General features: G+C 45.2%; 1 protein-coding gene across 1 annotated transcript; it reads left to right on the top strand.

Annotated features, from left to right (window-relative positions):
• The first annotated feature begins 7360 nt into the window (after positions 1-7360).
• On the top strand, positions 7361-9458 carry DRD5 (dopamine receptor D5). The gene has a single exon (XM_064151450.1). It carries the CDS (start codon positions 7405-7407, stop codon positions 8860-8862), a length of 1458 nt encoding a protein of 485 aa, XP_064007520.1. The 5' UTR covers positions 7361-7404; the 3' UTR covers positions 8863-9458.
• The last annotated feature ends 1401 nt before the right edge of the window (positions 9459-10859 follow it).

The following is a 10859-nucleotide window of genomic DNA, read 5'->3' as shown; positions in this document are numbered from 1 at the left end:
ATTATTTTTTTTGTTCATCATCTTGGAAAAGCTTGCCAAAATGTGCAACAGAAGACAAGAACCCAAGCTTCCCTGCATAAAGAAGAGTTGAATGTGCCTACAGTTTGACATTAGGTCTGCACATAGATGTGGCACTGACCAACTCTTTGAGATGTGGTTACCAAGCAGAGGTAAGACCTAACTGGACAAGCCAGGGGACTCAAAGCCATGACAACGTAAGTTAGTGAGGTGAAATTACTAGACTAAACACCCAATGAAAGAAACTACATCATATTCTGTTGCAGCAGAAATGTACGTTAAAGTTTTTGCAGCTATAATTTTTGTGGCTATCTTTTATATTTGGATAGAGTTACAGCTAAAATAAAATAGTCTGTCCCTCTTCAGGCCACAAATTTTGGTCAATTTCATTAGCAATTGATACTCCAAAGGCCACAGCCACGACAATAAGCAGCTGCAAATTATTCTAAAATGAAGATCCAGAGATGGTATCAACATTTCAAGCAGTTAGTACAACCACTCCAGCCTACATGCAACAAAGAATTCACCAATATCAGATCATTTGATTTGCAATATTTTATCTGATGACAGCAGCTACATAGCATTTCAACTGATGGTTTCTGTCCTTGGCTTCATTTTCTGCTCTGACATTCAGGAACCTGCCTTTCCCTGCAGCAACTCTTTCTGTCTCAGATCAATACACATTTTATGCTTCACGAAGACTGGCCTGAGTGCAGCTACCTCTGCTGAATCCTCAAGGCAAAAGAAGTCTGTTAACATATCTTGCAAGTTAATATATATGAGTCTCTTGACTGACTGACTCTGCCAAAATAGTATATACAAAATCTCGCTGGTAGAGGTATTGGTTTACCAATACAAGGTCAACTGGGAGAAACTGTTGGCTCCCAGTAAGTACCACGGCCACTGCTTAGGTCTCGCTGTGACTTTTAACAAAAGCAGAACTAAGTAAAAGCAGTAATTTGCTGCTGTTTATTTCAAAGTGACAAAGTTTCCATTTTTACCACTAGCGTTGAAAATTTTAAAACTGGAATTCTGCCCCCAAATAAACCCTGAACTACAAAATCTAACTCTGATCCTAGGGAATCCTTAAAGAGGAAGATCAAAAACCTCTGACAGTTCTGCTGACACACTTGTAGAATTACACTGTAGTGTTTTCTGTTTAGTAGTTGTAGCAGCCTGACAGGTTACAGCTGCCCCTCAGTGCCATCAGGGCACCATAGGTTTGGATATCCTTCTTCACAGTCCTGTTCCTTTCCACCCAGCTGCTGCATTTTGGGAGACAGGAAGTCCAATGATGAGTCTAACCCTGCGAGACATCGTCAGTGCTCTCTGAGAGGCCAAGACACAGCCACTGTCTTCTGAGTCCCTGTTTTCTATCAGAGTTAAAAGTCCTCACAACAGCATCTGTTTTCATTGTGTTAATTACTGGTTGGTTGATTCCAAGAAGGATTTGGTTTCCCTACTCATTTTACAGAAGATAATTTCACACTAAGTTAATGGCTGGGATAAAATCCTAGGATAAACTATGCTGATTGCAAGTGCTCCAATAAGAACTGTTAACTAAAAGAGCCTGTAATTTACACATTCAATATAAAATTCATAGGTCTTGTTGATACACAGTGGGTAAGAAAAACAGAGAAACCAGAACACTGAAAAGAAATTTGTTTTCAAACTACTCCATAGGGCAAATTGTGATAGTATTTAAGCCAGAGACAAAATTACAGCAGCTTCTTTGGGAATTAAGCCCACCTGATTTTTATTTGCAGTTTGCTAGTATAGTTGACAAAAGGCAAAATAAAAAACTTGAAATAGTCAGTGTTAGAAAATGAAAATAGCTTTTTTTTTTCATCTTGATAATTTTCTCAGGGCAGATGCTCACCTGGAATGTCATCATCCACACCCAGTACCCAAACTGCACCATTGTATAAATCAGGGGGTGGTTTATTGTTGTTGTTTTCTTTATCTTGCTTCAGATGCTACTAATCTTTAGTTGCTTTTCATCATGTGACCTCCTGCTATATTAAAAATAATGCTACTAGTTTTTAGCATATAATTATGAATATCCAAACCCACAATATAATATCTTATAAAACAAAAGCCACTGTTCATTCTGCTATGGTTAATTAACACTATGCATCACATCCCCAAGTCAACAAAAACTTAAGTAGGTTTTAAGGCCAGTGGGGAGAACTGCAACTATCCAAAACACCTTTTCCCACAGGCACTGTCTGAAGCAAGACAGAGCTGCAGGATGAGCTGAGGCTCTAGAAAAGCATTCAGCCTTGGCTTTCAGACTGCAAAAGATGGCAAACCCAAAATAAACTGCATCAGCCATTAGTCATCCTCACTGTTAAAAATGTGCACCTTACCTCTACCCTGATTTCTCACAGATGCAGTTTCTAGTTTTTACATCCTTGCCCAAAAGATTAGAACTCGACTACTAACAGAAAACTCTGTAAGACATTGCCAGATATTTCTAGCCCTCCTGGCGCACTCTGCTCAGCCAAGGAAGCCTCCCAGATAATTCCTCCAATGTTTTTCTGATCACTGTCCAATTGCTCATATTTAGTTTTATGTGAATCATGAAGAGATGAACCTGACCTAGTCTGCAAGGGTTTTCTGTGCTGAATAAACTGATAATACAGTTCTCTCCCTTCCCTTCCTCAGTATATTCATGTAGCTACATATACATCTGCACCTTTGTCCATCCCTTTGCTGTAAAGCATTTCAGCTTCAGTGAGCAAAACTGATGGACCTTAAGCATATGCTCAACTGTGCTCCTAAATATAGCTCCACATGAACAAGCTTCTAAAGGTAAGAACATGTCCAGCTACTTCACCCTTCAGTAGGGTGACTTCCTCCACCTTTACTGCTGTCTCTTCTTGCCTATTTTAAAGCCTAACTATAACAGGAGGGTTTTGATGGGATGTTTTTATAGCCCATAGCTTTTACGTAGGTTTACCTCAGCAGTACACCTGTGTCTATACATCTTAGCTTCCTTCTGGCACTCATTATTTTCTCTCTCTCTACAGCAAGTGTCTCTCAGATGAGAGAATGTGAATTTCTGAGCCTTGACTATTTTTAAACAAATATCATTCAGCAGAACAGTGGGTCTGTGTATTTTGAAGTGGAAGCAGAATATGAGGCAATGAAGGCAAAGAGCTAGTAAAACACACATCTCTAAAATCTGGAACTGCAAAGATTTTTTTCTCCACTCAGAACCATTGAAACAGCAGTTGAATTCCATTATTTCCAATCTGCCAGCTGTGAGAGAGAAGTGCAATTTTAACCAAGATCTGAAGGCAAAGCACAAAAGCCATTACAAAGGTGATTTCAGGATGAAAAAAAACGACCCCAAATCTCTTGGCAAGTGACAGCTGTGGTTTTAATGGACTATTTTTAAAACGAGACTTACCTGCAAATTGTCCACAGAAAGTGAAAAAAGGATGCTAGTAAACTATAAATGTTAAAGTTTTTATCTCAGGCTCAAAAACTGTAGGTGGTAATGGTTGGAGTATTATAACATGCCATAAACATCCCCATTATACAACTGCTGCTCTGACTTGGTGCTACTTGGTACCAGTGCTGTGGCAAAGCAGTTGTCCTGTTGCACGCTCCTGCTCTATCTCTTCCTAACTCAATGGAGCCTGTTGTTGTGGGGGTCTTAGTCTCATCTGCCACCCTACCAAAAATAGACATTTTTTTGTCCTACTTCCACAGAAAATATTCCTGACTTCCTAATATATTCCTTAGACTTTCAAGGAAGTTTTGAGTGTATAAAAAATGATGCATCAACACTGAAAACTGTATCAACAGTGCACAGGTACAGGCGTGTCTTTGGCTGATGAAACTTCCCTCAGCTCAGTGGTAGGTCTTTTTCCATAAGGATCTCTGGTGAGCAACTTCAGTTCACACCAGATGAAATTCTAGCACATTTACTAGAGATGAAATAGGTGTGAGAGGATATTATAACCTCTGAACTACACAGAGGCCGGAGAGCCAAGTGCAACACTTGGCCAATAAATGAGATACAATGGAAAGTCCTCTCTGCTTTGGGTCTGCCAACTGCAGACAGTCCTGCAGAAAGCCTGACAAGAAAGCTCTGACAATTTTTGGATGCATTCCTGTGTGGACTAACCTGGGTGATCCTGCTTCAGCAGTGGGGTTGGACTTGATCTCTGGAGGTCCCATCCAACTTCTAATATTCTGTGATGCTGTGATTCTGTGAATGGTTTAAGATGTCTTTCCCAGCTGCTTGCACCTCCCTTCTGCCTGACTTCACCACACAGAGCAGGGCTGGCAGGAGATACCACACACCCACATCTCCAACGCTCCCAGCTGCAGTTCAGCATTTTCTCTTCCAGTGCTGGTGCTGATTTGTACCAAGTCATCAGTGTGTGCTTGGTGCTGCTGAGTCGTGGGCAGACTACACAATTATTGTTCTCCTGTTATTAGGCTGAGATATACCTATGCATACGCTTATTTAAATAGCTGATGAGTACTGACTGTATGTGTGTAAATGCATGCACATGTATAGACACCACCAGACATGAGGCAATGGGCACAACTGAAATATATGGAATTCTATCTTAACACAAGAAAACACTTTCTTCACTCTGAAGGTGACCAAGCACTCACATAGAATCAGAGAATGGTTTAAGTTGGAAGGGACCTCAAAGATTATCCAGTTCTAACCCCCTGCCACTGGCAGTGACACTTCCCACTAGAACAGGTCGCTCAAGGCCTCATCCAGTCTGGCTTGAACACTTCCATACACAACTTCCCTGGGCAACCTGTGCCAGTGTCTCACCACCCTCACTGTAAAGAGCTCTCTCCTAAAATCTAGTTTGAACCTCTCCTCTTCCAGTTCAAACCCATTACTCCTCATCCTGTCATTACAAGACCTTATCAATAGTCCCTCCCCAGCCTTCATGAAGGGCCCTTTCAGATACACATGGGTTGCCCAGAGGACAACTGGACACGATTCTGGGCAACCAGCTCTAGGTCATTCTGCTTAAGTAGGAAGTTTGGACTGAGATGATCTCAAGAGGTTCCTTCCAATCACAACCATTGCACAAATCTGTGCTGATGGATTGACATGTACATGCACACACTTCTACACTGGTGAAGCAAAGAATGTAAGCTAAACAAGCACATCAAACCACAGCCTTTTTACATGAAATATCCACATTTCTGGGCCAGCAGCTCTGGCAGGCACATACAGGAGTACCTGTGCAAGTTTAGAGACATTGTAGGAGGCATTGCTTAGGAAAGCAGAGTTTGTGCAAGCGACACATTGCCTCAGCATCACAGCTTTAGTCATGCTGTTTAGAAATCAGTGGTGACAAAAGCTAACTTCTCCCTCCAATATTAAATATATCTCTGCTTAAATGAGGAAAAGTAGTGCCAATTTCTTAAGTGAGAGCTAAAGCAAAGCTCCAGCTTTTCTTGTAACAATTCTAGAAAATTGCCTAAAAGGCTGCAGAGTTTATTTACTAATCTGCTCTGTATTTAGTAACTGTATCATTTAATCTTCCTTCTTGTCGCTGCAGATCCAGCAAAAGGTACTTGTCCTTCCCCACCTGGCTGGAGAAACAGCTGGAAGGCCCCTAAAGAGCAGCTCTCTCTGCCCTTTTTAGTGCCAAAACGGGCTGTTGAATCAAGAATGGTTTTGATTTCTGTCATTGTTTTTAAACCAGAATGAAGTTCTGGAGAAAATGCAAGCTATCATTTCTTTGATACAAACCACTAAAACACGTGCGCTGAAACAACAGGCACGGGGTGCAGCAGCCTGGCATCCACACCAATACTGCTGGGGATTCATAACTTCACTTGGGAGCTGTGCTAAAGCCCCACTGGGAGGAATGAGTCATCCCACGGAACGTCTGAAAAGAGAGAGAATTGCATTGCGTTTGCTGATTTCCCGCCTCTAAGATGCCTCAGATATCCAGCAGAACTGGTCGGAATAATTCCATCCAATGTGAAGGGTCTACAGAACAAATCTTATGAGGTAACCAGTTGCTTAGTCTGGAGGAGGCTGATGAAGATCTTACTGCTCTCTACAACTTCCTGAAGAGGTTGTAAAGAGGTGGGGTTTGGTCATTTCTCCTTAGTATCTGGTGATAGAATGAGAGCAAATGGCCTGGAAGTGTAGCAGAGCAGGTTCAAATTGGATGTTTCAAGAATTTCTTTATGGAAACAGTGGCCAGGCATTGGAACACGCTGCCCAGAGAGATGGTGGACTCACTCTCCCGGACGTGCTCAAGAATTATGTGGACACGGCACTCGCATACATGGTTTAGTGGCCGTGGTGGTGCTGGTGATGGTTGCACTCAATGATCTTAGCTGGCTTTTCCAAGCAAAACAGTGTCACGATCCCTATGGAATAAACCCATTCTATCTCTGCCTTCCTACAGCAACTTTCAGTCCGACTCGCTGAGGACAAGCGAGCTGTGGCCGTGGCCGTCCCCGAAAGCCCCCCTGGCCCCAGGCGTGCCGCCGGGGTGGCTGGCGGCTGGTTACTTCCTCGCTTCCCGCCATGGGCATGACGAGCTCTCCCTGGACGGCGCCGATGGCTGTTGCTGCACGCAGCCAGGGTAGCTGCTCGGAGGAGAGAGCAAAGGAGCGCGCAGGGCGACCGACTACCCCCAGACACTCTCCCGACGGCGCCAGACCCACTGCCCGCCCGCCCGCCCGCCCGGACGGGGCGTCCCCGGCGGCGGAGCATGCTCAGAGGGCGACGGGGGCGGGTGGGCTGGTCTGGGGAGCAGGCAGCGGGGAACCAGCAGCGAGAAGGCAGCAGAGGGGTGTCTCTCTCGTCGCGCTGGGAGCTCCAGTGGGAGATACTTGGAGGTCCTCACTCAGGGAAGCGGGCGCGGAGCTGATGCCGTAGACGGGATACGCACAGAGTCGCCGAGGGGGCAGCACTAAGCGGAGAGGAGCGCGCTGAGCAGAGCGGAGCCTCCGAACAGGAGTGCGCGCAGAGCCGCGGAGCAGAGGGCGCAAGCGAGAGGACGTGAGGCGTGTACACAAAGCGAGGTCCACGGGACAGAGACCCTGAGCAGGGGACGGCTCCGAACTGCGGAGAGGGCAGCCCACGTGGGAGCCGCGAAGCACACAACCCAAGCAGAGGCAGTGCGCTGGGCTCCGGGACAGGCACTCCAAAGCGAGGGTATCCTCGAGCAGGTGCAATGCGTTGAGCGGCAGGGAGCGCAGACCGGTACGCACTGAGCCGCGGAGCAGGACCGGCGGGGCAGCGGGGGCATCCGCAGGGGTGGCGGCGGGGCGGGGGGGGCAGCGGCCCCATGGGGTCGGGCGGCGGGGCGGCGCTGGCTGCTCGGTGCGTCCCGGCCGCCGCCGCCCCGCCGCCGGCGGGAGCCTCCAGCCATGCTCCAGGGTGGCCGGAGCCCGCTGCCGCCCCCGGCGGGGACTCCCAGTGGGGCACGGAGTCCGGCTATCACTCCCGGAGCGGCGCAGGTAGCGGCGGGCAGCCTGCTAGCGCTTCTCATCCTCTGGACGCTCTTCGGGAACGTCTTGGTTTGCGCGGCTATCGTTCGCTACCGACACCTGAGAAACAAGGTCACCAACATCTTCATCGTGTCCCTGGCTGTCTCGGACCTGCTGGTGGCTCTGCTCGTCATGCCCTGGAAGGCGGTGGCTGAGGTGGCTGGGTACTGGCCTTTTGGGGCTTTCTGCAACGTCTGGGTGGCCTTTGATATCATGTGCTCCACAGCCTCCATCCTGAACCTCTGCGTGATTAGTGTGGACAGGTACTGGGCTATTTCCAGCCCCTTTCGTTATGAGAGGAAGATGACCCAACGGTTGGCTCTAGTGATGATCAGCGTGGCGTGGGCTTTGTCTGTGCTCATCTCCTTCATCCCTGTACAGCTCAACTGGCACAAAAGTGGGAATATTGTTGCTGATGATGATATCAGAGATGAATTTGGCACTGGCTGGGCAGCAGCAGGTGCTGTCACCACCTGGGCAGAAGATATGAGCACCACATGGGTGGCATTAGCAGCAATGAGACCTGCTGATGGGACCTCAGGCAGCAATGACACCTTCCCTGTACCATCAGAGAGCTGTGACTCCAGCCTCAATAGGACTTACGCTATTTCCTCCTCTTTGATCAGTTTTTATATCCCAGTGGCTATCATGATAGTTACCTACACTCGAATCTACCGCATTGCCCAGGTGCAGATTCGTCGTATCTCTTCTCTGGAGAGGGCAGCCGAACATGCGCAGAGCTGCCGGAGCAGCCACGCTGATTGCCACCATCACACAAGCCTCAAGTCCTCCATCAGGAAGGAAACCAAGGTGTTGAAGACCCTGTCAGTCATCATGGGTGTCTTTGTCTGCTGCTGGCTGCCATTCTTCATCTTGAACTGCATGGTTCCCTTTTGTGAGAGTCCACCCAGTGACCCCCATGCTGGCCTTCCCTGTGTCAGTGAGACCATCTTTAATGTCTTTGTCTGGTTTGGTTGGGCCAACTCTTCTCTCAATCCCATCATCTATGCCTTCAATGCTGACTTCAGAAAGGTCTTCTCCAACCTCTTGGGATGTGGTCAGTTTTGCTCAAGTACTCCGGTAGAGACTGTTAATATAAGCAATGAGCTTATCTCTTACAACCAGGACACTCTTTTCCATAAGGAGATAGTGACTGCTTATGTTAACATGATCCCAAATGTGGTTGAATGTGAAGAAAATCGTGAGGACCCTTTCGATAGGATGTCCCAAATCTCCCCTGACCATGAGATTGCCACTGACTCTGTCTGTGAGCTGGAGTGCGAGGCGGAGGTTTCGCTTGGCAAAATAACACCTTTCACTCCAAATGGTTTACATTGAATTGCATCCTGCCCTGGTCATTTCTTGGATTATAAACCAAAATACTAGCACTGAGTAGAAAACTTGCTTGATTTTTATGCTATAGTTTGGTCAGTCACTTCATGCTAAACTTACTTTTACTTGTAGCACCTTGCAGGATGCAGACACAGGGAGCACAGTCTTAATTCAGCACTTCCCTGGGCTGGAAGAGGACCAGGCAGCAGTGTTGATTAGCTGCAGTGAGGTGCCATCCTTTAATTGCAGTCTCTTCATGCATTGAATGTGTTTGCAAATGAAAGGTATCATTGTATGCTAAGTATTCCAACTTCTAAAATCAGGGACAGATGTGACTGACATAGACATTAAATGGAAAGAAATTCTAGGCTGTTTGTTTGTTCAGATCTTGTTTCCTTTTCTCTGTTTTTTGTTTGAGTTATTTGTGTTTGAGGTTTTTTTCTTTCTTTTTTAAAGATAGAAGTAGTGAGGTGGTGATTTGGATGATTATTTAAATGCGTGTTTCTGCCAAAAGAGTTTATGTGAAATCCACGTTCGAGGCGGCGTTGTTGCCCATGATATCCTTGCCATGTTTCCAGATGAATAAATAAAAATTACATTGATCAAGGGTTTATGATCTTTCATTTATCATCCAAAAAGGTTTGCAAGAAGTATTGAAACTTCACCATTCCTATTTGAATGGTTAGAGTGACAAACAGGTGAACCCTAGTATTTTGACAGCAAATGGTATAGGAATGATTGACTTAAATGAACTCTTTTATATGTCTCAACCTACAGATAGATTTATGCCTGTTTTATTTCTTAGTCTTACAACCTATGCTACTCCTTTCTGCAGCTGAGAATATCAGCTATGCACATCTACAAGCTGTTAAAGCTTTCCACTTCTGTACTTGAACTTTCTTTTTTAGAGATGCTATTAATGAGAAGAGTTTGGTGATAGGATTAGGAGCTGACTCTGTCTAAAAACAGTAATTGTGTTTGAAAATAATGCTAAGACTCAGCATTTCCCAGTGCAGGCATCTGAGAACTCATTCAAACCAAGAGAAGAAAAATTACTGCTGATGTTTTTTTTTTGTTGTTGTTACTTATTAATTGGAACTTAAATATATTTTAAGTGTTTTGATCCTGTAAAAGATTTTGAAGTGGTCTTGAAAAAATGTAGAAGAGTATTTGAAGCTCTTTTTCTGTTGAAACATATCAAATGCAATAATGCATTTAGAAATGTTTGGAAGCTTTCAGCTCAGAAATCAAAAGCAAACCTATTTCCAAGACAATCAAAGGTAGTCAAAACAATTCCAGTATTTATTTTGAGTTTTAGCTTACAAACACCATTTGAATTAATTTACCCTTTAAAAGTACCTGTGCCATGAAAAGAGCAGATTTAAATGGAGCTGTAGGTGCAGATTCAGTAGTACCCCAACCTAATTGTCCCAACTCAGTGCCTCCCCATACTGTCTAACTGGGAACTGAAGGTTCCCATATGATGAGGAGGGGGGAAGTGGAAAGGGGATCTGCATTTGTCAGCATGCTTCAGGGGAAGTCATTTAACCACATACTGGATTTTGTGAATGTTATGCACTTAGAACTGGGCCTCTTTGGAAGTCACACCTCTGATACTGTTTTGGGAGTTGTTTTACCTCCCCGTGGGATATGGGGTGGAAGAAGCTCTGGACTGAGATCCCGTTGCACTTGCTTCTGCTGCAATCCAGTTTTCTCTGCAAGCAGTGTTCTCTATGTGTGTAGTGTTTGGTATTAATGGGTTGTATCATCATTTTGGATTATCTTTTCAACTGCTTGTCACAGAAGATTGACATCTACCTGAGCATTTTCTTTGCTGTTGGTGTGAAATCTCAGTGTAGTATCTCTTTACAGCTGTTCTTAGAAAAGAGTATTCTGTGCCTCAGGGAAACTTGGAAAACAAATTCCATGCCCACAGCCAGGTTCATCCTGCTAATGGCTTACCATTGAGGGTATGTTGTTGCTTCTCTGCTAAAGCAATCCTG

The sequence above is a fragment of the Pogoniulus pusillus genome, chromosome 11, assembly GCF_015220805.1.
Source record: "Pogoniulus pusillus isolate bPogPus1 chromosome 11, bPogPus1.pri, whole genome shotgun sequence".
Taxonomy (NCBI): domain Eukaryota; kingdom Metazoa; phylum Chordata; class Aves; order Piciformes; family Lybiidae; genus Pogoniulus; species Pogoniulus pusillus.
Note: the sequence above shows the minus strand (reverse complement) of the source record. Positions and strands in the feature narration are given on the sequence as shown.

What these genes read in the sequence shown, in the direction of transcription:
- DRD5 (XM_064151450.1), top strand. Translation starts at nt 7,405, where the DNA reads ATGCTCCAGGGTGGCCGGAGCCCGCTGCCGCCCCCGGCGGGGACTCCC.